Raw genomic sequence first — 27,079 nt, 5'->3', positions numbered from 1 at the left:
ATGAGGTATTTCTGAAAACCTTAAGATTGTTGTGGCCAACAAAACCTTCTTCCGCCATAACCACTGCCTCCCCACCCCCCTTTTCTTTTTCCTCTCGTGGGCAGTCACAATTCCAAGACTCTTCTAATTTTTTTCTAACAAACTACAGAAATCATTATTTAGAAAATATTTTTTATCGCAATGAACGCTATATTTACTTCCTTATGTAGTGCTTTTTTATGGATACTAGTTTCAATCTACTTCGTAACCATCCCCTCGTTCTTATGATATACTGAATTTTACTTTTACACTAACACAGTTTGCCTACAATATAACTGGAAGTTCGCATACAAAGATAAATGATTATGACGAAAGAATTATGCGTCGCTCACACGTCACTTATCGAAAGTGAAACCTACGTCTGCGGCGGAGCGTCGTCTGCCACTCGTCTGTTGACGAGGAAGACGCGAAGTCGACAGGGTGCGCTCGGGGTTGGGGCCATGGCAGCGACCTTCAAGCCGGTAACGCACGTGCTTTTCGACTTGGACGGCGTGATTTTGGGTGAGTCAGCTTTCATTCACTACCCCCTACAGCCTCTAACGTAACCGTAACCTTGGGCAACTTCTACGATGCGTCTCTGCTCTAGCAGACGACGCCCGATGCAGCCGATCGGCGCGAGGGGGTGAAGCTGCTCCGACTTTATGGGAGCGGCGGTGGCTTGTTTCACTCGAAACCAGAACTTGCGGGAGTTTTGGGCGCGTCAAATGCTGCCGACTGTCGAGCGCGGTGCGTGTTCAGTGGTTGTAGCCAGTGACCGTTTCCGAACTGTCACTGACGAACGCAAGCGGACGTTCCGAAGCGGAGGCTATCGGATTCGGATCGCGATGCGGACATAGCTTCCTACTCCTAGCTTTGTATCACCGCGGTTTCGTTCAGGTACACTAGCGGTCGGGGCTGTTTGCAAGCGGTCACTGCTCCTGCGGCAATTTTACAGGCACTAGCAGGAGGGACGAGACAGTGGTAAGAGGCTGCTAGTGGCTATGCAGACGGCAATTTCGATTCGAAGCTCCTGTTGCTATTTTGCTCGAAGCTGAGCTAGCTGACGGTCTAATACTTTGGTACCCATCTGTTCGGTGTCTTTCGATCATGCCAGCAGACGGGCTGGAGCAGACGGCCAGAAGACGAAAACAAGCGGATGCGGCTTGCACAACTGGCTGTCTCTCGCGGCCTCTAGCTTGAGCATGTTTCCACACGAGAGTCCCTATGTCGACACAGGTGGTGCGTTCACTCACATCGTCAACAGTTGCGCTGCGCACAAGCAGTGTCGTTGTTTCGTAAATAATACCGTTTCGTCGGTGGCGCAAGAACGATGTTCTAAAAGGGGGGGGGGGGAAGGGGGGCTAATTGGAATCGTTAGTAATGCTAGCTATGTCTTAACCTGCTCTTGGGCAAACATTCTGCGGGTTGCTATTTTCTTATGTCGAATGAAGACTGCTACTGAACATGATGCAGAATAATTTCAGAGCTAAAGCTCAGTGCGTGTACGATTGAGATTAAAAGCAAAAATGATTGCAAAGTGTTGAATTAACGTTGGAATTGTGCTGACATTATATATATATATATATATATATATATATATATATATATATATATATATATATATATATATATATATATATATATATATATATATATATATATACTTACCTTTGAAACTGCTGATGCGCGAGAACATGTTGCATCGCTAATTACGATGCATTACTCGCATAAAATACTGTCGGAAATAAATTAGAACCGCCGAGTTCTGACTGTAGAATTGCTTACTGTACATGAAGCGTTTTCGTTTATCCTATATACAGGGTGTCCCAACTATAATGCACCAAGATTTAGAAATATTCAAATGCCACGTAGCTCGATAGCACCCAGGTCATGTTGTTTGCCGTCGGTTGAAGACACTCATATTATTTCTTGCATTCCGCCTTATTACATAATTAGTCTTAATTAGTTAATCAACGTCTCAAATGGTATATATAGATTAAATATTTCAATGAGAAAATTGTACAGCATCATGATCAATACATGCTACGTAAAAGTGTTTTACCCAGCGTCAAAGAAGCCCGCGAATTCACGCAAAATTGCCGCCTTATTTGCCTGTAATTTGCGTGTATTCGCGGGCTGCTTTCACGCTCGGTAAAACACTTTTATGTAGCACGTATTGAGCAACAGAAAGCTGTATCGAGAGTGTTTTTCAGGTTGCTCTACAATTTTCTTACTGGAACTTCTAATCTAATTATAATATTTGAGAATCTAAATAATTCTAATTTAGACTGACTCTGTAATTATGCGGAACGCAAGAAATCATCCGAGTATACCTCCAAGCGGCGACAAACAACATTACTTCGGTTCTGTCCAGCTACGTGGCATTTGCATATTTTAAAATCTCGGTGCACGATGGTTGGGACACCCTAGCATAATGTACTGTGCTCGTACGAGAGCAGACGCGCTCACCGTACTAACACACAGGTTTGCGAGGACGTTTCCAAAGAGCACGTGGCAAGCCGCAACGCCGTGTATAACATCGGTTTGCGGCAAGGGACCATATAGCAAGCCCAGCCGGTTTGCGGGAAACCGCGTAGTCTCATCAGATTATGCGCGCGGCCCCCACGCGTCGAAGTCGCCGTAACCACGTTTTCTCGTTTGTTCGTTCCGTCGTCGGCGTCAGCTGGAATGACGAAGTCGGCATCTGGGTCAACCGTGCGGGTCACTGCACGCGTGGCAGCCAACGTGCCCCTCTCGACGGCCGTCGCACCCTTCTGGGCGACCTTGCGTACGTGACTCCGTCAACGGATCTGCCACACAGAAGCCTCTGCACTGCGAAAGATATTGTTGACGCAGCTTTTCCATATCGTGTTTTTTTTTTCCTCCCTGCGAAGTTGTATCAAAGCCAGCGTGTGTGTTATCGGCAACTTTTGTTCCCGTTCTTCGTCTTGCGAAATTTCAGCGTTGCAAGCGAGTTTATCGGAATGTTAGAGTTAAGAAAAAAAAATAATATTTGTGTATTTCTATCTTGTTGTCGACGAAGGTTACGCGCAAAACATTCATATTTCGGGCGCTTACGTGTGGCGGACAATTTCTTCGTTGCACACGCGGGCGGATAGACTCGCTATAGACAAGGACATTTCGCAACATGGGATACCACGCGGCGTATGTATGTTACCTTCTGTGTTTCTCGGACAAGGGCAGCTGCCTAGAGCCCACAACTGAACAATGCTGCGACGTCACCTATAGAGCACGAGCACGAAAATGGACCAACACGCTTTTGGCGTTGTTCTTAGCTGCCTCGTTTTGCTAGGGCATTAATTTCTTTCTACACGAAACATGTTCGTTTGCCATGCAGTGCTGCATCTGGTGTTGTTTGTTCTTTAATTTTGTTGATCCCGGGATCGAAGACGATCATTTTCGTGGCACCGCGGTCGCTCAGAAGGAATTCTGAGCCTATAGTTTCGAAATCTGTCGGTGCCCCGAGCATAGGTCGGCAAAATGAACCGAACGCACCCAGTCTCACTCACAAAATATAGTTTCTTCCTTTTGCTTGGGGAACACTCGCTGTCAGGCTCATCAGTATCCTACTCAGCCGCAGCCTCGTGAGTGAGTCTGAGTGAGTCAACTCGTGAGTGAGATTGCCTATGCCTATATGGCCCCTGTATATGTGTATCACTGAGCACACTGGTGTTTAACGTACTGGTGAGGGCAAACTTTTGCGCGACCTGCGAGCGTGGAAAACTGCATTCTTGCGCCCTTGGACGAAGCAAGCGCCTGCAGTGTAGGGACATAGCAATGCGCATGCGCGTCCTTTCACGCCAGCGTGCATGCTAGTGCGCAGATGCATCCATCTCTCCTGGGTACAGAAACCGAAACTGATTCGCAAGAAGAAGTACAGTCGAATTAGTGCATAAATAAACCACATATAACGAATTATTGTGTACATCGAACAACTCTAAAATCGTCATGAAAATTTTTGTATGAAGATTTCATATATCGGATTACCTATATATCGAACTTTTTTGTGCGCTCTTTCAGATTCGATATATCCGGGTTCGACGGTACATTAGCAAATTATTCAGGCAACTCTGATGGCTTGTCAATATTTTTTTCTAGGTTTTAGAAGGGTCGGATCTTCATTTTACGCAAGCAAACAAACACGAACATGCAGCGACGCTCTCACCTACACGCACGAACTCTCCCTCTCGCTCCCTATCACACACACAAACACGCGCTCATGCACACACGTTCAGACAAGGACAAACAAAAAAGAAATGGTGCTGCACACTTGGCGTTAAACCACAATTTCAAAGCTTGTGATCATCTGACGTCATTTCGTAATTATCTCAAGTTATATTTTGTCAGGTTACTTTGACTGCACATAACTTGCCCACTTGATGTTTTTTAGTTATTCTGAACGATTTCATTTCGCGCTTATATATATATATATATATATATATATATATATATATATATATATATATATATATATATATATATATATATATATATATATATATGAACGACAAGTAAGGGGGTTAACCGAGGGGCCCCATTTTTATTAGTCATATCATGAGAAGGCAACAAACACTAACGCCAAAGACAACATAGGGGAAATTACTTTTGCTTAATAAATGAAATAGAGAAACGATAAATTAATGGAAATTAAAGTGGACCAAAAAACAGCTTGACGCAGGTGGGAACCGAACCCACAACCTTCGCATTTCGCGTGCGATGCTCTACCAATCGAGCTACCGCGGCGACGTTTCCCCATCCACTTTCTTGGGTATTTATGTGTCCTAGTAGAACCCTGGGAGTGTTAGCCACCGCCAACACTCACAGACCTTGGCGGCGGACGTGGAACGTCATTTTTGCCGCAGGCGTCACGAGAACGTGATTTTTTTGAGTCAAGGCAACTGGTCAATAAACCCACATATGCAATAAACCCGCATATCCCCTCGGTTAACCCCATTTCTTCTCGTTCATTACAAAACGATGGTTTCGAATCCGGCAACGTTAATGCCTTCAGGTAGCATATGTGGGTTTATTGACCAGTTGCCTTCACCCAAAAAGATCACGTTCTCGTGACGCCGGCGGCAAAAAAGACGTTCCACGTCCGCCGCCAAGGTCTGTGAGTGGTGGCGGCGGCTAACACTCCCAGGGTTCTACTAGGACACATAAATACCCAAGAAAGGGGATGGGGAGACGGCGCTGCGGTAGCTCAATTGGTAGAGCATCGCACGCGAAATGCGAAGGTTGTGGGTTCGGTTCCCACCGGCGTCAAGCTGATTGTTCATCCACTTTAATTTCCATTAATTTATCGTTTCTTTATTTTCATTTATTAAGAACAAGTAAATTCCCCTGTGTTTTCCTTGGTGTCAGTGTTTTTTGGCTTCGCATGATATGACTATATATAATAATAATAATATATGGGGTTTTACGTGCCAAAACCACTTTCTGATTATGAGGCACGCCGTAGTGGGGGACTCCGGAAATTTTGACCACCTGGGGTTCTTTAACGTGCACCTAAATCTAAGTACACGGGTGTTTTCGCATTTCGCCCCCATCGAAATGCGGCCGCCGTGACTATATATATGAAGTAGTTTCGTGTTGGAAGTTTGCAACCGTTAGTAGTTATTCTCCCAAGTCCTTCATGCTTTGTTAGTAATCTTGCACGCTAGATTGACAGGAGGTCACCTCGATAGTACTTATGTTGGGACCTCCTTTGCTAACATTTTTTTTTTCATGCAGCTCTTGTTTCGTGAAATCCATTAAATACACGAAAAAGCACAAGTAGACATATTGCGCAAATTGAGCAATTTTCCTAAGCCTATTACCACACGGTTGTGTAGTGAAACTATATGTCATTTTATTGGTGCTTCGCATCAAACTTATTATGTCGGCCGCTGATAATTTTTTTCCGTAATCTGTATTATATATCCGCAGCTTGTATGACGTTAATTGCTTCATCCGCAACTAATTTGTTCGTATATTGTTTAATTCGACTATAGAACCGCGCAAATTATGGAGCTGCAAAAAAGGAAAACGCGAAGGAACCAGAGTTGCACAAATAATGACGCACCAATAATAGTATTCGATGGCTTGCGTATAATTTCTACAAACTGCGATGCAATAATGCGCGAAATGCTGCTAGCCACTAATTTCGAGGTTCCAACTTCTACTGTCCTGTCTAAATGTGTCAGTTCGCGCTTAAAGGAATGGAAGAGGAAAGAGAAAGCAAAGTGTTATGTTATACGTATATAATCGCGGCGACTATGTGTTCCGATTAGAACTACGCGTTGTTTCGATTCTTGCTCAAAAAGAACAAGAAAAAAAAGAAAAGGTCAGGCGTGCCGACACGGACACGAGGAGAGGGAAACGGACGACACAAATACAACAGAAACTGCGTATTCTTTTTCTTTTTTGTACTGCAATGTGTTCCGGGCTGATTAGCGAACGTCGTGTGGAGATGCTATTGTATAAGCGTCACACACCGAATGGGCAACGCGGCAGAGTCGTTTCGGTGCAGCATATGCATGCCTGCTCGCGGAACACAAACCCGAATGTCGTGTCGCAGTAATCTGCTTTCCTTTCCTCAAGCTTCCGCGTGGCCCCTTGTATTGCTGTAGGAGGAAGGACCCGCCGTGGAGTGGCTTTGGAGTCGCGCTGCGAAGCCCGGAGGCGCAGCATCGAATCCCGGCCGCGGCGGCCGCATTTCGATGACGGAAGGGAGCGAAGTACACAAGTGCCTTTGTACCGTGCATTGCATGGGTGCGCGTTAAAGAACCCCAGGCGGTCGAAATTAACCCGGACTCCCCCACTACGGCGTGCCTCGTAATCATGTCGTGGTTTTGGCACGTAAAGCCTCCCAGAATTTAATTTTTCATCTCAGGAAGCGCAGAGGCTCGAAAATGTGAGAGGAGTGAATGAAAGGCGCCGTTTTATTTATTGTGTAGGTGGGACTCCGCCCGCTCGAAAACGAGGAAGAAGGTCGAGGCATGGTTTCGCCCGCCTCGGCAGATAGTCGATGCGTGCTGGCGATCGCCTCCGCCCTGTGAGTCAACTGTGTTAAAGATAGCGGGAGACTAAGCAAAGGAACGAGAGAGAGAGAGAGAGAGAGCGTGAAAGTTTACACGGAAGTAGTGTATTCGCGTGAACCGGAAAGGGGCCGTGTTTGCACGGATAACAGATTCAAGGCGTGCGCGGTTGCTGATTCGTGCGGCCTGCTGTCTAACTGACGGCGATAGTATTTGTTTCATTCGCGTGTTCGGCGTCCCAAGGCAATGCTAGGGCTGCAAGCACGCCTGTTACCGAAGGGCTCCGGATTTATATTTTGGCTGCTGGACGGCGCGGAATTGGCAACCGTGAGATAACATGGAATTGAGAAGCAGAACGCCACACCCACGCAAGTGGTTCGCGATATTCAACAACAACAAACTCAACAACAACAGCAACAATAATTTTATTGCCATCTTGAGCGTGTACATTGAAATATCGGGTCTAATACTACTACTACTACTACTACTACTACTACTACTACTACTACTACTACTACTACTACTACTACTACTACTAATAATAATAATAATAATAATAATAATAATCAGCCTGGCTACGCCCACTGCAGGGTAAAGGCCTCTCCTATACTTCTCCAACTACCCCGCGCATGTGCTAATTGTGGCCATGTTGTCCCTGCAAACTTGTTATCTGCATGCGCCCACCTAACTTTCCGCCGGCCCCTGCTGCGCTTCCCTTGGAATCCAATCCGTAACCCTTAATGACCGTTGGTTATCTTCCCTCCTCATTACATGTCCTGCCCATGCCCATTTCTTTTTCTTGATTTCAACTAAGATGTCATTAACTCGCGTTTGTTCCCTCACCCAATCTACCCTCTTCTTATCCCCCTTAAGGTTACACCCATCATTCTTCTTCCCATAGCTCGTTGCGCCGTCCTCAATTTAAGCGGAACCCTTTACGCAAGCCTCCAGGTTTCTGCCCCGTAGGTGAGTACTGGTACTAATACTAATACTAATAATACGTTTTTGTTTATATACGACTGCCGAATGAAGGCCTCCTCCAGCGACCTGCAGTTACCCAGTCGTAAGCCAGCCGACTGCGTCGTATACGTACGCGCGCAAATTTGCTAATACCAGCACTCTGCCACCCGCTTCGACTGCGTCCACCTCTATGTTGTGTCACTTCGGAAGTCCGTCGGTTACCTGTCGTTCGCATTTCAGGTCTTGCACAAGTCTGCATCTTCGTCTCAGCCTCAACTACACTGTCCCTTATCAGCTGTGCGCGCGTTTCCCCTACCTGCGTCAAATCCTTTGGATCAATGTCACCGTTATGAGTGCGCTGGCTAATGAAGGGGCTAACCTTCTCGCCCGAGACACTCTTCCGCGTGGCCTCCTGTTATCCCCGTATATATCCAGACCAGCCTGACCTTCCCTCGAGGCATAACGGATGTTTCCCGTCCTGCACACCCGCACAACACACGCCAACAGAATGACACCGTCGTATACGCATGGGCACAGACAGCGCGCCCTTCTCACTCCAACCCGCATTCGCGTACGTCGCGAGGTCTCACGGAAGATCTCGCTCCCCGCGTACGCGACCCCGACTTACGGCGTGCCTCATTATCATATCGCTGTTCTGGCACGCGAAACCCCGTAATTTAATTAATTAAGAAGACTGAACAAGAACACTACAAAAATCAGGGCAGTTTCGCGTTTCCTATCTTATAATGAAACGAACGCAAAGCACGATCATGCATGCGAAGGCAAATTAAGGCGAGCAGTTTGCGAAGCACTCGCATTTTGTTAAGCTTATTCCATTTTGTTTTCTAACCGACGGCCTACTTCCGCTTAGTGACAATTTAATTGCGAACCGAGACGACTCTTAATAACGGGCGCACTTGCCGGCCGCGCCTTGAATGCCACGTTTCATGCACTTTGTGCATATTGCCAACGAAGAGCGAAGCTCGACCTGCCTTCTGGCGCGTACGCCTGCAACTAGAGCAGATCTCTCGCGTACCTTAAGTCGGCTACATTCCTTTCTTTTTTTCATTTTACGTTCCCATAGGAGGTCCTGCGTACGCCCGAGTAACTTAAACGAGCGCAAGTCTACAGCGCGCAAAACATTCGGCCAGTCTTGTCCCAACACCCGGTGTGCCGTCGAGGTTATGCGTATTCCTACGGGGGTCACAACGTCGCGAAAGTTGAGCTGCTCCGCTGAGGCCTGGCGTGCGTCGTGCAAGATTTTCGAAAGAAAGGAAGACGTGCATCCTCGTATAGCAGCGCTCGAAGAGCCCGGGCCATCGCTTTGGTCCGAGTGCGAAACGTCTTTATTCGGAGCGTGCCCAGGGGGACGCTACGTTTTCCGTTTTTTTTTTTCGCTTCTTATTTCGTGCTCGATGCGCGTCTACTGTGCGCAAACATCGGCAAAGACCGAAGCCCGAAGCGCGCCGTGCATTTAAGCGGCGAGATCGATATCCTCATAGCCGTCCTCGTTTCTGCGACGTCCAGGCTCGTTAAAGGCTGTTTGTTTATCTTCGTTTTCTCTCTTCCGGCCCCCCTCTCTCTCTCACCCGTTTCATTACTTTCCTTGATTCTTATGTATGTTCTCGTTTAGGTCATGCCAATTTTATTCTAACGTGTAAGTCTTTGACCTCTTCCTTTCCGTTCTTTGTCTTTAGCTTTGCTGTCGATTCTTTAAAAGCGCGCCCTTTTAAGAACTGGAAGGAAATCCTAAACCACGCTGAGCGCGGAGGCGAGCGGGCGCTTTCCCACTCGCCCTCGCTGCCCTTCTCACAGGCGTTCTCTCCTCCTCGCCGCGTACTTTTCCAGAAGACGCGTGGACTGGTACGTCAGCACCGGACACACGTTGGCGCTCTTGTTCGAAGACGTCACCAATTTCGGCGTGTCGGGAATCGGTGCTCTTCGGCTACACGTGCAAACACAGAACAGAGTGACAGACGACAGAAACAAGTACAAATCAAAGTGCCAAACATGGGTAAACAAGTTGTCCCCGAATACGGCACTTAATGTACGTGATAATGTCGAAATTACAAAAAAGTGGATTATATGTATTTTTTTAAATGTATTTATTTGCAGACTCTACCTGTCCGCCTTAGCGCATAACCCAACTGTGAAAGCAGCATTTCTGTAGCTACAGCGTGCCCTTTTTATATTGAATTTCTTGATGGGTCCACTTCCAAGGTCCCGTGCATCAAGTTTTTGAGTCAACGCGAATTTTAAATTCTTTTTTTTTAAGGAAAGGGGGACGGGAACGTATTTTAATTCCCACCTCTCAGCTCTGACTAAGGACCGCTGTGTGTTTTCTCACGAACCTGCCTGCCTGTTCTCAGTTATAACAGGAAGGTTAACTGTAGCGTCCCCGCGGCCAGCGGTTACCGTTACCGCGTCTTAACTCGCGTACACGCCGCAGAAATCACCAATAGCTCGCTCGGTTGCACTCGGGTAACTAACCGGCAGCACAAGATGTTTAACGGCAGCGCTAAAATAAGGCTTGTGTGTTTTAGTGCCGTGACACACCGCCCATTACTACCTTGTGTGCGCGCCTACTCGATCACCTGGCAGCTATAGGGCCGGTGTGGATTAGCTAAAGCGCGCGCAAAGCTCTTACTTGTACGGGATGGTAATGTAATGCACTTTCTGTGACAGTAATGTAAGGTAACGGTAGCTCGTTGACATCTGCTTTTTCGAAACACTAATATAGCGGTACATAACATAACTGAAATGCACTTTTTGCAACGGCAGCGTAGTATGATGTAACAGCAATATGCAACGGCAACAAACTTCGTGGGCGGCGAACAAATAGACAAACAAGAAATCATATATTACCGCGGTCTTCTGCGCGCAGCCGAGCTTCGTTCCCGCACTTTGTTCACCTCGTGTGCACCTCGCGCGCAGACACGGAGAAGTTGTACACGAAGGCGGTGCAGACGGTGGCCGCCCGGTATGGCAAGCAGTACACGTGGGAGCTCAAGCAGCGGGCCATGGGCATCCCGGGAAAGGACGCGGCGCGCCTGGTCATCGACGGCCTCGGCCTGCCGCTGGCCACCGAGGAGTACCTCGAGGAGATGGATCGCCTCTACGCCGAGATGTTCCCCAGCGCCGAACTCATGCCCGGTAAGCGGAAGGGGGTGGGGACCGCCGCGGAATGTGCGTGAATGCGTGAAATCACGCATACGTGACTTCCATGTATGCGTGAAGTTGTGTCGTTACTCAAACCGTATGCATGTATGCCGCATAAGAGACCTATAGTTTCACACGCTGCAAATACGGAGCAGCCTTCGGGCAAAATGTTACGCTGTGAAATGTTAAAAATGTTAAATGCTCCTTAAAGTAGACGTTTTCGATACGGACTCTGAGAAAAAAATGGCTGTGGCTTAGCTAAGGGTACGCCCAGGATGCGAAGCATACTAGCCTTTAGTTGTTGTTAGTTGTTGCGCTTTTTAGTTGTTATGCGTTGCATATTCCAATCACTCAGTTCAGCCCTTGGGCGCGGCCGGGCAGCCACCATTTAACCACGTGACGTGACGTCACGACAGCCGAAGGAAAAGCTGGGCCCACCGTGGCTGGGCCCCAACTCGCGCGGTTGCGCGCGGCCGCAGCCACCACCTGACTCCCGCTCCTCCCGCTAGGGGCGCTGCGCCGGCGCGTGACGTCACGGTCACGCGCCGGCGAGCGCGTGACCGTGACAGATGGTCACCTTCCGGCGAGCGCACGAGCTGAGACCCGGCTATGTAGCTACGCGGCCGCAAGCGAGCGCACGAGTTGAGCCTCCGCTTTTGCAGCTGTTATGACGTCATATGGTAGCTAAGCGTCGAGCAATCCGCCTGGCCGTTGAGGCCGTGAAGACTCACCGTCCTCAACGCGCGGGGACTGCTTCGTCCTCCTCCCCTACCTACGTGTAGGTTAAGAGGCGGGCACCCCAGCTCGGTGGAAGAATAAAGTTTTCATTCATTCATTCATTCACGCGGCCGCACGCGGCGCAGCAAGGAAGTGCGTGGTTGTGCGGCTAGTATGCTTCGCATAAGAAAGAAAGAAAGAAACGCCGCCATTATCGCACGTCGCAAGGAACACCTGACTCGGAACGGCCCCTCTAGAGAGGCTAGAAATAGCCCTTTCCAGCCTCCATGGCTTTCCAGCCCCTCGGCATGACCTCGCCTCCAAGATTGGGCGCCGTCCGCGGCACGCTGCAAAATCTCGGAGGCGACTTGCTGGGAGTAACGTCATATCCGCTAATTGCCAGGTATACGCGTCGTTTGCTTTGGTGCTATGTTAAGGCTTAATAACAAGCTCTGCCCAGATTGCTTCGGCAGTTAGTGCTATTCATTTAATACCCATTTAGCCAAGGGTAAATTTCGTTGCAGTAGCAGTCGGCAAAAAATCAACTGAAATGAAATTCAAAGGGTAAAATAAAAAAAAAAATGAAATATTGGCTGTTATTTTCTCATCTATTTATAGTTCATCTTAACGCGATAATAACGAAAACAGATTTCGGAAATAAGCAGTTCAAAATGTTTTATAAAGAGAGGAATAAAGGCAAACGCAGAAAAATTAACCAGTTGCAGTATGCGGGAACGCAATATCCGATGGGGAAAATTATCACCCGATCGCCATAAGGGCCTAGCAGTGTATACGACAGCAACGTGTTAGAATATTATACGAAGTGTAAGACTCGTAGCTGTGGTGGCACTATGAATTGAAGTGAACGTAAGTAGTAAAAACGAGCTGCTGTGTTGTAGGGGTGCTCTTTTTGAATCCTGCCATCGGACCACTTCATTTATATCTTCTCAGCCTTCTTCTTCTTATCCTTCTCAGCCACTTCTCAGCCACTCAGCCACCGTATCGAGCATGTTTGAAACCTCTTTCCTGGATCGATCCCGGAGGTAATGCACTGCTGCGCCAATGAAACTGCATCGTTTTCAGGTTCGAGCTCTGTTGTAGTTTCGCACTTTTAATCTTCAGTACTCCTCTCACACGGGCACTCGCAAGTCTTCGGAGCGAAAAAGACCTCTATCGAAAACGAGCGTGCTCGCAGACAAAGGACGGGGAGCGATCTCTTTTCCAGAAGCGGTCTTATCCTGGAAGTGGAGTTCGTCGATCTCTTTTACCGCCGAGAGGAGTAGACTCGAAACTAGTCGGCGCCAGCAATCGTCATATGTTAAAAATGAAACTAAGCAAATGCGTATTTTCCTCTCCCCTTAGGCTCACCGTAAAAAAAAATAATGTCTCGCAGAAGGTGTAGTGAACCCCAGCAATACTAGCTTTCTTCTGTGCCCTCGTAAACAGGTCGAACGGGTCTCGTCTAGCGTTGTTAAATTTATTTGAAAAAACATGCAATACAATAAGTTTTCGCTTTATCAGTTTATCTTGGCCGATTTTGTTTCGAACGCTAGCACCACGCTTTCGGTAGCGTGTCCAGAAGGAAACGCTAAAAAGGGATCGCCGGTACCGTGGGTCTGTTGCGCAACACCTCTTCAATAAAGGGTATTTCAACTCGGCAAAAGATCGCTTGCGTAAAAGTGTTTTTGCGTGCTCGTGTGACAGCGGTTACAAGTCTTGAGAAGATTGAAAATAAGAGGCGTGCGCTGTCGGTGTTTTGTTTCGTGACGTTTGTTCGTGGGCTGCCATTCTCGGAAATGTGAGGAATAATTGTGTCGGGAATGCAAAAACATGGTATGAGCTACCTTAGCGACAGAATGATGTGGCAATATAACCCGCATATATCGCATGTCATGTAGCATTGCATGTTATATATAGCATTCATATACCGAACTATATAGGGAACGTCACGGTGACGGCGAGGGCAGAAATTCGCTTGGCGTGTTCATATAGTTGCTATCGCAATTAAAAGGCAGGATAACAGATAAAGGAAGGGAAAGAAAGAGTGCAAGACCATCAAGGAAAACACAACACATGCGTGAAAAAAAAATAATAAAACAGGCTGAATTATGTAGTCCTTCGCACGGGTAGTTGTCCGAAGGAATCACACGACCCTCTGTGCTGACAATCGGCGATGCCACTTTTGGATCTCCTACGCACGAAATGATTGTACTGCAGAAGGACATGTTGCTGGGCTGGTTGGTGCTTACTGAATGACATCATCTAGCGTAAGGGCACAGCCACAAAAAAAAAACAGAATACGCATAACACCTCACGAGCGCTACGAACAAGTTCATTGAAACGCATATAGCTGCACTACATGTACTCTTTCCAATGCGTAGACCCATCAGTCATGATCGACGTGTTACAGACGGCGTTTTGCGTGCGGCGCTGTAGGGGTAGGAATTGAGTACAGTGAATGTGGACATAGCCTTCACAGCAGCTGTATTCTGCTTGGAATTTAAATGAAATTCTGCGATTTTATGCGCCAAAACCGTCATCTGATTATGAGGCACCCTGTAGTGGGTGTAGTGGGTAATTCCGGATCAATTTTGACCACCTGAGGTCCTTTAAGGTGCACCCAATGCATAGTACAGATTTTTTTGTTTTGCATCTCCTCGGCAGACCGCCTGTGGTGATGTCGGCGACGACGTCGACGCCGGCGGAATATTTCAGTGGGAAGTCCTTTTTATGTTTGTGTAGTGTTTGTCCCTTTAAAAGGACGCTAAAGGCAAATATTAACTCAAGTTAAAGTCATAAATTAGTGCTCGAGAACGTCTAAGGCGTCAATATTATCGCGAACAGCGGTTTCGCGTTTCAGTAGTTTCGTTATCCCGCAGCGCTGCGCTGCTTTTGTTGGCTCGCGAAACTGAGAAAAAATTGCAAGTAGCAGAGAATGCCGCGTTGATGTCGTGTCGCAGGACTTCTCGACGCTCCACGCGACTTGACCAAGAGCCGGTGCAACAGTGATTATAACGCTCTGTCTTGGCTCGGTATCTCCATGGCCGCGCGTTTGCGTTTTGCGCAGGGAACCGTAGCGCCGTCTACCGGGCGCCGCTTTACTCACCGATGGCAGTAAAGGGCGCGTGTCCAACGTCACAACTCCCGCGCTCGAAGGCGGCGGATTTGAATAAGGCTAATGGTATGCGGACTCCTCGGAAGCAATTTTCTCTTAAACTGTCTTTTCTTCGCACGAAACAAGCGCCGCGAGGTTTCTGGAATGGTATTTTAACCGCCCATGTCGACTTAATGTTTGCCTTTAGTGTCATTTTAAGCCTTAGCTGCCTACCTTGTTTAACCGAGGAAGTTTCCCTGAACGCTACCCTGCAAGGGGACTCTAAGATTCACACGCGCGTCTTTGACCTGTATTCCAGCATGGTTTAATTAACCGACCCAATGAACCGATTCCGATCCCTACCACCACGTTTTGATGCGCGCAGGTGTGGAGCGACTGGTGCGCCACCTGCGCAAGTACGGCGTGCCCATGGCGATCGCCACCAGCTCGAAGCCGACCTCGTTCGAGCTGAAGACGTCGAAGCACCGCGAACTGGTCTCCCTCTTCCACCACGTCGTCATGTCGGGCAGCAGCCCCGAAGTGAAGCACGGAAAGCCGCACCCGGACGTCTTCCTGGTCGCCGCCTCAAAGTTCGACGAGAAGCCGCCCCCCGAGAAGGTGCAGTCCGTCATCGGGTGTGCTTCTCTTAGTAGAAACCTAAAGGAGACTAGTCGTGGCCGTATTTCTAAGGAATTAAGGGGGACAGTACAGAGAAATGGTAAATTAGTATGAATTGGATAAGTACCCTTATAAAATTGTACCGGTCGTTTTTATTAACTTTAATGGAACACACACGCACACACGCACACGCAGACGCACGCACACGCACACAAACACACACACACACGCACACACACGCACGCACGCACGCACACACACACGCACGCACGCACGCACACACACACACACACACACACACACACACACACACACACACACACACACACACACACACACACACACACACACACACACACACACACACACACACACACACACACACACACACCTGTGCATTATAACGCAAATAATTGAGCTGCCTTATTCGAAGAGGCCGACGTTACTTACACTAGAAATCAAAATGCGTAATTGGCTAATGAACGAAATTTCACTAATTAAGTTTTCTTAACTAATTACTTTTGGCGAACATGTTACAATGCGCAACTTGAATGCAGTGGTTTTACAAGGCACACCCACTTAGACTTTCCAAACTAGCGCCGGCTTTGCGATAAGCGCTGTGAAAATTTCCGTAAAAATACACCGTTGTTCCGCTTGCGCCTTTGGCAAACCGCTTTTTCCTGCAATGAACCCCAAGAACTACTGGAATTCACTAATTTCGTCGCAAACTTTGGGAACGCGCATCTCTTAACCGGTGTCATCTTCGGGCTTCGTTCCAAATTGCTATGACCTCCGAATTTATCGGCTAGAATTTGCAATAAGCACCGTAACTTGTTTAAAAGGTTATTAGCTAAACTTGTGTTAATCTGCTTTCCATTCGCTTTGATTTCTTCTGCAAATAATGTCTGCCTCTGAGAACTAATCTAGATCAAGAAGTAGAATTGAGTAGATGCCATGGGTGATATTGGAAAATTATGTTCGCAATACAAAAAAGGAAAAAAATAACCCTGCTTATTCCCCCTTGGAAAATTATGTTAGCAACACAGAAAAAGAAGAAAATAACCCTTCTTAATTCCTCTTGGAATATTATGTTAGCAATACAGAAAAGGAAAAAAAATATCCCTGATTATTTCCGCTTAAATAACAGTAATTGGTATATTACGACGATATATTTTTTTTAATTTCGCGCCAAAACCACAGCGTCGATACGTGTCTAGGTCACGTTGACGCTCTTTTATTATTTTATAAAATGAGCAACGCCATTCCGCACGTTATAGAGGCCTGAACAGGCCGGATATTTGTTGCGCCAGAAGCGCTACTCGGTAAGGATCATCAAGATTCAACTGTGACGTTGTAAAATAGACGAGGAAATTACATTTTCTGTTTTTAGTACGCCAGAATTACCTTAAATGAATTGTTACTTTATTTGGCAGTATTCTGGGGCGCCATCGGAGATCTTTGTTCGATACGCGTTCTGTTCGGTTGCTGCAACGTCACAAAGTGGCAGTGTGCAAAATTTGTGACAATGGGGCGGAGAGAGCGGCCAATGGGCAAACGGTGAACGTGGGAGGGTGCACCATAATTGGTTCGGCCAGTCACGTACCCATGATATCTTTTCGGGACAGGGTGGAGGGGGGGGGGGGCGACCTAAGCAAGGATAATTTTCTATGCAAATGACTACCTTTACTAGTACAAATATGAATAACGTCCACCATTCGCCATAAAGACTCGTAAACCCGCAAAAGAGAAGTCAAATAAGGTGTGTCTCACAGGTAGGCCTGCAAGATACACCTCTCCTTTACTTGGTAACCAAGGAACCACATCAAATGGACTCGCGCAGGAAGAACACTGCCAAGAAGAAGTAAACAAGCGGAAGTGTAAAATAAAGATTTCTATAGTACAATACAACTTAAAAGAAAATTGGCTGTGGTTTAGCTCTGGTTAAACCTAGTCGAGTAGCGATCGCTACAGACCCCCGGCTGTTCTTAGGCTTTGCTTGTAGTTAGACATGTTATTTATTTATTTCAAAGTACCTTACAGGCCCCAAGTGAGCATTGAGTAAGGGGGGCGTCATTGAACAAATGACAAGAGGAAACAGTTGTTATTAAACTGCGTGGTTTCGCACTTAGTGGCTTCCCCCAACGGCAGGAGCGGTGGCCGCGCGGCGACCGCGACGAGCAGAGTTAATGGAGAATCGAGGGCCCTGGTGTGACCCATGGACAGGGCAAGAAGCATGGCTCGCGAAACCGGCAAGCACAGGCACAGATCGGGTGTGCAGCAAGCACTTCCGCGGGGAAGATTTCTCCTACGGCGTTGGGGTTGTGATGCAAAGCGCGCAATGAGAGGTTCGCCCGCGTGCGGTGCCCGGATAATGTAATGACGCTTTGGTCTGTGATCTTGTTGATGCTAGATACTGGCGAGTTCACTGGAATGGAAAGGGAGCGGCAAGAAGCACATTAAAGGAAGGCATGGCATAGGGTCATATTTGTGTTAGCATTAAACATTGAATGAACAAAAAAAAAGCAGTGGGAAGTTGCTAGTTGGAAAGACCGATAAAGTTACAGTGTGATGCAACCTGAGAAATAATGATATTGAAATCTCCAAGAACATAGAAAGAAATGGCTGTGGCTTACCTAGGATGCGAAGCATACTAGCCTTTATTTTAGTTGTTGAACCACTGTTTAGCCTGGTGAACTGCTGTTGCTTGGCTATATTTGGTTCGGCTAGACGAAGAAACAACTCATGCGTTACTCTGCTTGGCCTTCAAGAGTGGAACGCGACAGCGTTCCCGTCGACCCGCCAAGGGGTGTAAGACAATGGGCTATGGCGCAGCGACTACGCGCCCCGCATTAGACGCGGTGAGCGTCGAGCAACGCAGCGTTCGGCGCGGCAACGAAATGTGCGCCTGAGCAAGCGACGCACGCCTGAGCCTTATTAGAAACAGCTCGTTTCTAAGGCAGCACCGCATTCACTAGAGGCGCTTTCGTACCGCTTTGAAGCATCGTACTTGTGGCTCAATGGTAGCGTCTCCGTCTCACACTCCGGAGACCCTGGTTCGATTCCCACCCAGCCCATCTTGCAAGAGTTGAGCCAAAGCCACCTAGAAAATCAGTCTCTGTAGCACGCCGCAACCTTCGCTTCTAATTCCAACGAGCAGCTCTGTCTCCAGAGGCATCTCACCTCGTGAGTGTCTAGCAGAGGCAAGCGCAGCTGCTTATATACCGCCGCGACGCCGCGAGCGACGGCGCGAGTTGGAGCCCCGTTTCTCCTCTGTCGTGACGTCATGGCATCACGTGGTATTGAAGGCAACACCGCCGCGCCTGAGGAGCTGGGTTGAGCTCTCGCAATATGCTTCGCATAAAAATGGCTGTGGCTTAGCTAAGGTTAAGCCCAGGATGCGAAGCATACTAGCCTTTATTTTAACGCGACAGCGTTAAGGAGCTCGTGTCGCAGAAAAGCCGGTGTCGTCGGCGTCGGCTCAGGCGTGCGTCGCCTGCTCAGGCGCACATTTCGTCGCGCCGAACGCTGCGTTGCTCGACGCTCACCGCGTCCGATGCGGGGGGCGACGCCGCGAGCGACGGCGCGAGTTGGAGCCCCGTTTCTCCTCTGTCGTGACGTCACGGTGTCACGTGGTATTGAAGGCGACACCGCCGCGCCTGAGGAGCTGGGTCGAGCTCTAGTAATATGCTTCGCATAAAAAATGTTTAGTTGCTATGTGTATTGTTGCTTGTGCACGGTCAAATACTCATATGCTGTGGCCTGAAGCGCACGGCACGGTGCGAAAACGTGGTCGCAGCGAACGCGAAATATTGTGCGCGGACATGGATGCAGGCGCGCACTCGCGGTTACCGCGAACCCGTGCGACCGCTCCACTGAGGCTTCATTCATTATTTTGTGCTGCATTGAGTTATGCGGACAGCCCTCTATATAGGAACATATTTCACATAGTTTGCTCTAAGCGACTCCTTATCTTTCACGCGCAAGAAAACGGTTCGGGGTACCCCATCGCGGCGCCCGCGCGCACTGGGCATTCTCTGTGCGTATCTTGTACTTTCTGTTTGCCCAAGATTATTATGCGAAGCATATTACTAGAGCTCAACACAGCTCCTCAGGCGCGGCGGTGTCGCCTTCAATACCACGTGACACCGGGACGTCACGACAGAGGAGAAACGGGGCTCCAACTCGCGCCGTCGCTCGCGGCGTCGCGGCGGTATATAAGCAGCTGCGCTTGCCTCTGCTAGACACTCACGAGGTGAGATGCCTCTGGAGACAGAGCTGCTCGTTGGAATTAGAAGCGAAGGTTGCGGCGTGCTACAGAGACTGTTTCTAGGTGGCTTTGCAACGGCGCAGCGACTACGCGCCCCGCATCGGACGCGGTGAGCGTCGAGCAACGCAGCGTTCGGCGCGACAACGAAATGTGCGCCTGAGCAAGCGCCGCACGCCTGAGCCGACGCCGACGACACCGGGCTTTCTGCGACACGAGCTCCTTAACGCTATCGCGTTAAAATAAAGGCTAGTATGCTTCGCATCCTGGGCTTAACCTTAGCTAAGCCAGAGCCATTTTGTTTCTACAATTAAAAACTTCTGTCGTTTCGACAGCACTTACAGAAGTGTCCAGCAGGGCTCCCGCGTGGTGTTTTTTTATTGAGCGACCACAACAAAACCGATGAGGAGCGCGCCGCGTTATCCCTCATACTACGCAAGCGAGGCGCTTCCGGGAGACAGCGAGTCCGTATGTCCTCGCCGCCAAAAGCATACGACGCGCGGCGACGGTCTTACCGCCCTTGGTCTTTGTACCGAACATGACAGCAACGGTGACGGTGGCGGCAAACATGCCTCCGCAATGTCCATATAATTGTTATGGCAATAAAAAATAAATTATCTCGGTTTCCCTCGTGGCTCATTCTCGTTCGAACCGAGTAGTGCAGGCCGGCCTCTTAGCCTTTTTTCGCCCCCTTATTATAAATGTATATGACTTCTCTTGGTCGCAGGTTCTGGTGTTCGAAGACGCGCCGAAGGGCGTCACCGCCGCCCTCGCCGCCGGTATGCAGGTCATCATGATACCCGACGCTCGCATGGACGAAGAGAACCGGCGTCGCGCGACGCTGTGCATCGCCTCGCTCCTCGACTTCAAGCCCGAGCAGTTCGGACTGCCGCCCTTCGAGGACGGCACCGAGAACGGCCTCGAGGACGGACCCAAGAAGAAGGAGGAGTGAGGCGGAAAGACGGGGGGCGAGTGGCTCGGCCCACTGCGTTGACCGTCTCGACTACAAGCCGGCGCTGCCGCACGCCTTTCCGTCACTGCCGCGGCGCGCAGGAGACCGTGTCGCGCTTAGCGCTCCCTTCCTCATCTCGAACGAACGGAGCGTCCACCGACTGCGTGGAACGTTCGGCAAGCCCCCCAGGTGGTAATTTTCGCGTCTCGTGGTGTCTCGCGAGATTTCCTCGTTGCGCAGAACAAGCCTAGGGCTCCTAGTCGGGCAGCGCGGACGCATGAGCTGAAGCCTCTTAGTGTGTAAAAGTACTTATGTATATTTATGTTTCATGTATAGCGACACCGGCCGTGCTTGGCAAAATGCTCGCCCGAACAGTAATTTACGAGAATCCTCAACTGTTGACGTCGTAAACCGCTTCTATTTTGTACAGGTGGCGTAGATTGTGTATGTGTACGTACGCGCCTCGCTTCAAGTCTTACTCGGTTCCACGAGAACATTCCGAAATCAACCATGCCTACCTTCCTTGTGACGCATCTGTTTTACGTCTGTTGTGTGCGATACTCGCGTTTGTTGCCAGTGCTAGGGGAGATACGAAGGGCCGATTTTAATTACAAACGCATGTTCACTTACTGTGGTATTCACGTTGTGACCTGTTTGCCTTTCTTGCTACTAAGAACCTATCCACTCTTCCAAGTGCCTCTAAGCATAAGTGTACGCACTGGACGCCCATTGCCGAGCTGACGATGTATGTCAGCAGACGAATGCAACGTATACAATACGTGTAAGCCTGCTGACGTTGACTGCAGAAACGTCAGCTGTTGTTTGCGCAATATTCTCCTTGCATCAATTGATTAAACCAACCGAGAGCGGTTCATGCTCAGAACCTTGCCAATCTTGAGCACAACATGTGTTGATGTGGCCCGTCATACATGTTATACTCTTTGCAAGCCTGCGACGGGGGCCTTGCCGGCAGGGCAACACGTTGGCCAACACTGTCCGCGAGCGACTTATCGGGGGTCGCGCTGCACAAGAGTAACGACATGCCACACATTTTGGCAACATGCCTGCTAACAACTCTTTGCACCTTCGACACACTCTGTAAAAACAAGGGAGTGCGAGCAACTCTGAGGGAGTGTCTGTATATTGTTCCTCTTTCTCCAGTTAGATAGCAGGTCATGTTTACTGTTGGGGTAGTTTGCGGAGCGTCTTGTATGAAGCCTCATCGCGTCATATGTACCTTTGAGATATGTGACCACGCAAAATTTTACTTGCATGCTTTGGTTTGTGTCATATTCTCTGAAGCTTGTTTTCTGCTTAGTGCCGAAAAAGATACACGATAAAAATGGGAATAAGTGCGGGAAAGTGTGCACAAGAACATCGTAGGACAAGTATAATTCACCGACTGCGTGCTAGATGGCGCCACAAGACCGCATCGCAGAAAACAGAGCCTCGACAAGGGGCTTGTTTGGCACACCTTTGTGCATTTCTTTCTGTGCTGCTAAAATGAATTGAACTGATATGCATGGGCGGTTGCGTTAGCGACACAGTGTGCAAGAGAGCTGCATGTCGCAAAACCTTTCACTCGTATCTTCATGCGAAATGACTTTAGTGTCTTTTTTAGCGCGCATGTGACAGGGCCGTCATTGTCAAACTATTTTTGGACAGTCTTGGCCAAACTATTGCCCGCTTGGCAGCGCCTATAGAATACTACCACGGTAACAGCGACGGTACGGGTAATCGTCATTTGTTGGGCGTGTTGGTAAACTGACTTGGAAAGCATATCTAGCGCCAGCGAACAAGGACAGAAGGGAGACGACACCACAATGCGCTAACCTTTCTGTCCTTGCTCGCTGGCTCTAAATATGCTTTCCAAATGTACGGGTAAGCTTCAATTTATTGTATTGTTATGTTTTGTGTTCTGCCCATCCAGTAGAAGCCGTACACCGAGAATTGCCTTGGAAGGATGCTTACTTAAAAATAACACGGCGTCGTGTAGAAGCCACTTTGGTGCGGCATACACTTAATCACATTTCTTGTTCGCACTTGCAGATGCGCAGCTGTTGAAATATTGCTGAGCTGAACTGCGACACATCCGCGCGGGATTTATTTATTTATTTATTTATTTATTTAGAACATACTGCAGGCCTACAGTAGGCCCAAGCAGGAGGGACGAATACATAATATATGCAAAAAGAACAGGATTAGCAAAATTGAAAAATGTTAAATACAAGTTGTAACACAAAATACAGCAATAAATACAAGGCTTAGATGTAAAATACAAAAAGTAAACGTAGAAATAAATGGCTCTCAAATTAAATGCTGTGAAGAAAACATTGAGTCAAAAGAATCAGCTCTGGTTAAAAGATCTGGCGGACACCTGTTCCACTCCTCAATGGTGCGTGGAACAAATGAGTATTTAAATGCGTTAATCCTAGCACTGTAAGGGGTTAATGATTGTGCATGATGATTTCGTGTTTGGCGCGTAGTGTTAGGTTTAAGGAAGGGGTCTGCATTCATAGACAGTTTATGGTTTTTTAGTAAGAAAAGTAGTTTCAGTCTGAATTTTCCGGCGCAGCTGTAATGTTTCAATACCGTGAGTTCGCATGAGGGTCGTTGGTGAGTCAGTTACACGATACCCTGAAAAAATAAAACGGACGGCTTTGCGTTGAATCATTTCAAGGGCCTCGATGTTACGTTTAGTTTAGTGATCCCAGACGGTGCACGCATATTCTAGTGATGGCCTTATTATTGAAAAGTAGGTTAATTTTTTAAGTTCAGGTGGGGCAAGTTTTAGTTTATGTCTAAGAAAGCAGAGTTTACGAAAGGCTGAGGAGCATACGTTTGATACATGTTTATTCCAGCTAAGGTTTTTCGTTATTGTAACTCCTAGATACTTGTACTCGCTGACTTCGGTCAGAAGGTGAGATGAAATATTGTAAGGAAATGAGAAGGAAGCCTTTTTGTTAGTTATCGTCATGTATACTGTTTTCTCTAAATTTACCTTCATGTCCCATTTATTACACCATGTATGTATGTTCTGAAGATTGGAGTTTAGTAAAACTTGATCATCTTGGCAAGTAATTTGGTGAAATAAAACGCAGTCACCTGCAAATAATCTAATTTGAACAGGGGTAGTTATAACGTTAGTAATGTCATTGATATATATCAAAAAGAGGAGAGGTCCGAGGACGCTTCCCTGTGGGACGCCTGAAGTGACCGGCAGGTGGTTTGAATAGCAATCATCAATACAAACAAATTGTGTGCGGTGAGAAAGGTATGAGGAAATCCAACGAATTATGAAATTAGGAAGACCAATAAGTTCAAGTTTGTAAATTAGTTTGGCATGAGAAATAACATCAAAGGCTTTGCTGAAGTCTAAAAAAATAACATCCATTTGACCAGCGCTGTTTAGTACACTTGCAAAAGTATGAATGACAGACGTTAGCTGAGTGACAGTGGAAAAGTGGGATAGAGTATTAATGTTCTTCTAACTTCAAGAATAACTGTTTGCGCAATGCAAACAGTTATCTTACGGCGAATTTTCGAGCTTAAGTGTGTAGAGCAGATAAACATCGATAAAGAAAATAATAGGACAGGCTTTTCTGCATGGACACATGGTTGGGCATACAGGGGTCGATCCCACAGCTCGCGTCTTTAAGGGGACCTGCCTGTGATTGTGGCTGTGAATTAATTTATCTTACTTTTGCTTGTTACCAATAAACGAATGGATACAAAATTACCTGCATATATCACTGTATGAAAGGACCAAAGCTTTATCCATGTGGCTTGTCTGTGAAATGCTTTGTGTTTTATGGCAGCTTCTTGTGAAGCTAAATCTCATTATATCAAAGACATAATTGCTGTGAAGGACACCAACCCGTGATCTCTTGTTGTTTTTTCTTTCTCTGTGACAAATGCCATATTCAGTACAACAGGACCATAGCGCATCTGTGTACAAAGTATACGTGTGATCCCGAAAGAACCAAGCAAGAAACGAACAGACAGTCAACTAGATCCATGATCAAATAGATTTTAGGCTAACGTATTTCGTTAAACGGTTTTAGATTGCCAGTTTACATCCCCAGGTTTCTCGCTGTTTTAGGGTCGCCTCTTGGTCGTTTGTATAGATAGATTAATTTTGGTGGCATCATTTTTTTTTTCATACGCGAATAGTTAACGTGTCGTTTGACTGCGCAGTACAAGTAAGGATGTGAAATGCTGTCACCCTGCGATGGAGGCATCAGAATCGCTCGAAAAGAATAGCAGCGATCAGCGATGTCACGCAAAAATTATACGAACTACGCATGTTTTCTTAAGAAAACGTGCGCACTGGCTAACTCGCTCCTCCATCCTGCATGACAAGTAAGCGGCGCACTATTCTTAGAATGTCTAACCGCACGAGCCATACTGGGCTAACTTTGTTAAAATGTCGATGTACATAATTGTTTCTTCGTGCTAGGTGTGAGCCTAAAGTATACCAAAAAATGAAAAACAACACCACTAACCAAAGATATAGACAGTTGTACGATGCTATTGACTAAAAAATGCACAGAACTGTGTGGGAACGTTGAAAGAACCAATGATATCATTGCCAGAATCGTTACTACACTTATCGCAAGTTGACGATGCTACAAAACAGAAATATTTGACGATAATTCAAGGGTAACAGGGTACTGCCGTTTGAAGTGAGATAATGGTGTTATGCGCGGAAATACGCCGATGACGGCTGTACATGCGTAAATAAAGTTCAGAATTAAAGCTGAAATTATCGGGCTTGTTGCGTTTGCATGTTTTCAGTATCCACGGAAGTCTAAATCAGAACGCAATAACTCTACGCGATGCCTCGTAGTTTAGAGATTATACAGAAAAGGGGAGGGATAGGTAATGAATCTGCTGCGGAAAATACTGAGAGACGGCTGGAACATTACAATACATCACATATTTATTTCTGTTCATGCTACAGAGTTTGAAATCACAAAGAGCGGACCCTGCGCAAAAACCTGCTTTCCGCAGCTTGAGGACCAGCCAGCGCCCGTCTGTCACACGTCATTCGGACAGACGCACTGTACGCACAAAATCCAGAATAGCAACACCGACGATTTCCATGAAGACAGTGATTGAGGTGCGGTGAATCCGGTTTGCTGTAGACACTTCTAGCCACTTCTACCTTTGCGTAGACACTTCCCCGCAAACGTGCTGACTTCAGTAGGCCAAGTATAAAACCAAACACATATATAACAGAACGACGATTATAACAATAAGTAGCCGAACAGGTGACAATATAATTGCTAAAGATTTTGACATCGATAGTTGACATCGATGACCCGGAAACGTGAATATATTTGAGGCAATAAAGTTATACGAACTTTAATTGTTTGTTACCGGAAACTACGCGTCCCAAGAGCCGATAAACGCGAAAGCAAAAATAAATAGCGTGGCAGGATGAGCGGCCGCCCAATTTCATAGGGGATGACCTATTGTCCGTCGATTCAGCGACTGTACAAAATGCGTGCTGCAAGGTAATCGCGCAACTGAAGTGCCAGTTACGGGTGGCAGTTGCAACTATCCTGGCAATAAGACTTTTTGTTATTAGAAGAAAGTCGCATGCCTTCCTGCGCATTTTTGTTAAAATAGCGTGATGCTCTACTGTCTGTACTTTTTTTTTAATTACTACCATTTTACTTTTCGTGGTACTTCTGGATCAAGTACATGTGCCTCGTTGATGGGAAAGTTCGTCGTTCACGTGTAAATTTCTTTCAGCCATGAATCTTGTTTGTTGAAACGTTGCCAGGAAATTTCGTCGTGGAGTGCGAGCGATCTATCGATCGACGTTGTTGGAGAGCGAAAGGTTGTACGGCTGTGTTGCAGAACCAAACTAAACAGTCTTGCGTTTAACGTTTCCGGGATATGGCATTCCGTTCGGGCGTTTCCTATCAGCCTCGAAAGATGTTCAAATGAGTGATAACCGCAGCAGATATTTGATATCGGCCGAACGCGCCATTGCCATTTGTAACTTGCAAGCAAGACTGTATAGTTTCGTCCGCGCTCACTCCGAGCATACAGCTGTGCGCACTTGCATTGACGTGTGCACAATGGCGCCTCGGTTATGTGCACGTGGCAACTGCCGAGCTAGCTTTGGTGCGGTTGTAACTCTGGTACAAATGATCTCGCAAGGAAGCGATTGCAAAGGGTTTGTTGGATATTGTCTGTTGACGGTGATGTTCGTTGATTGTTGAATAAAGAATAAGTACTGGTAA

General features: G+C 47.4%; 1 protein-coding gene across 2 annotated transcripts; it reads left to right on the top strand.

Annotated features, from left to right (window-relative positions):
- Positions 1 to 388: 388 nt before the first annotated feature.
- On the top strand, positions 389 to 27,079 carry LOC135921761 (pseudouridine-5'-phosphatase-like). 2 transcript variants are annotated; one of them, XM_065456058.1, is made up of 5 exons: positions 389 to 540; positions 10,953 to 11,171; positions 14,962 to 15,075; positions 15,374 to 15,606; positions 20,598 to 27,079. In XM_065456058.1, exons 1-5 carry the CDS (start codon positions 480 to 482, stop codon positions 20,820 to 20,822), a joined length of 852 nt encoding a protein of 283 aa, XP_065312130.1. In that variant the 5' UTR covers positions 389 to 479; the 3' UTR covers positions 20,823 to 27,079. The 2 variants fall into 2 exon arrangements, with proteins under 2 accessions (XP_065312130.1, XP_070379583.1); XM_070523482.1 differs by lacking the exons at positions 389 to 540; positions 14,962 to 15,075 and adding an exon at positions 2,707 to 2,806.

This window comes from Dermacentor albipictus, chromosome 8 (genome assembly GCF_038994185.2).
Source record: "Dermacentor albipictus isolate Rhodes 1998 colony chromosome 8, USDA_Dalb.pri_finalv2, whole genome shotgun sequence".
Taxonomy (NCBI): Eukaryota; Metazoa; Arthropoda; class Arachnida; order Ixodida; family Ixodidae; genus Dermacentor; species Dermacentor albipictus.
This window is presented reverse-complemented; position numbering and strand designations above follow the sequence as displayed.

Coding starts and splice junctions, on each gene's coding strand:
- LOC135921761 (XM_065456058.1), top strand. CDS start 480: ATGGCAGCGACCTTCAAGCCGGTAACGCACGTGCTTTTCGACTTGGAC. Junction 541..10,952: donor CTTGGACGGCGTGATTTTGG/GTGAGTCAGCTT, acceptor CCTCGCGCGCAG/ACACGGAGAAGTTGTACACG. Junction 15,607..20,597: donor AGAAGCCGCCCCCCGAGAAG/GTGCAGTCCGTC, acceptor TCTTGGTCGCAG/GTTCTGGTGTTCGAAGACGC.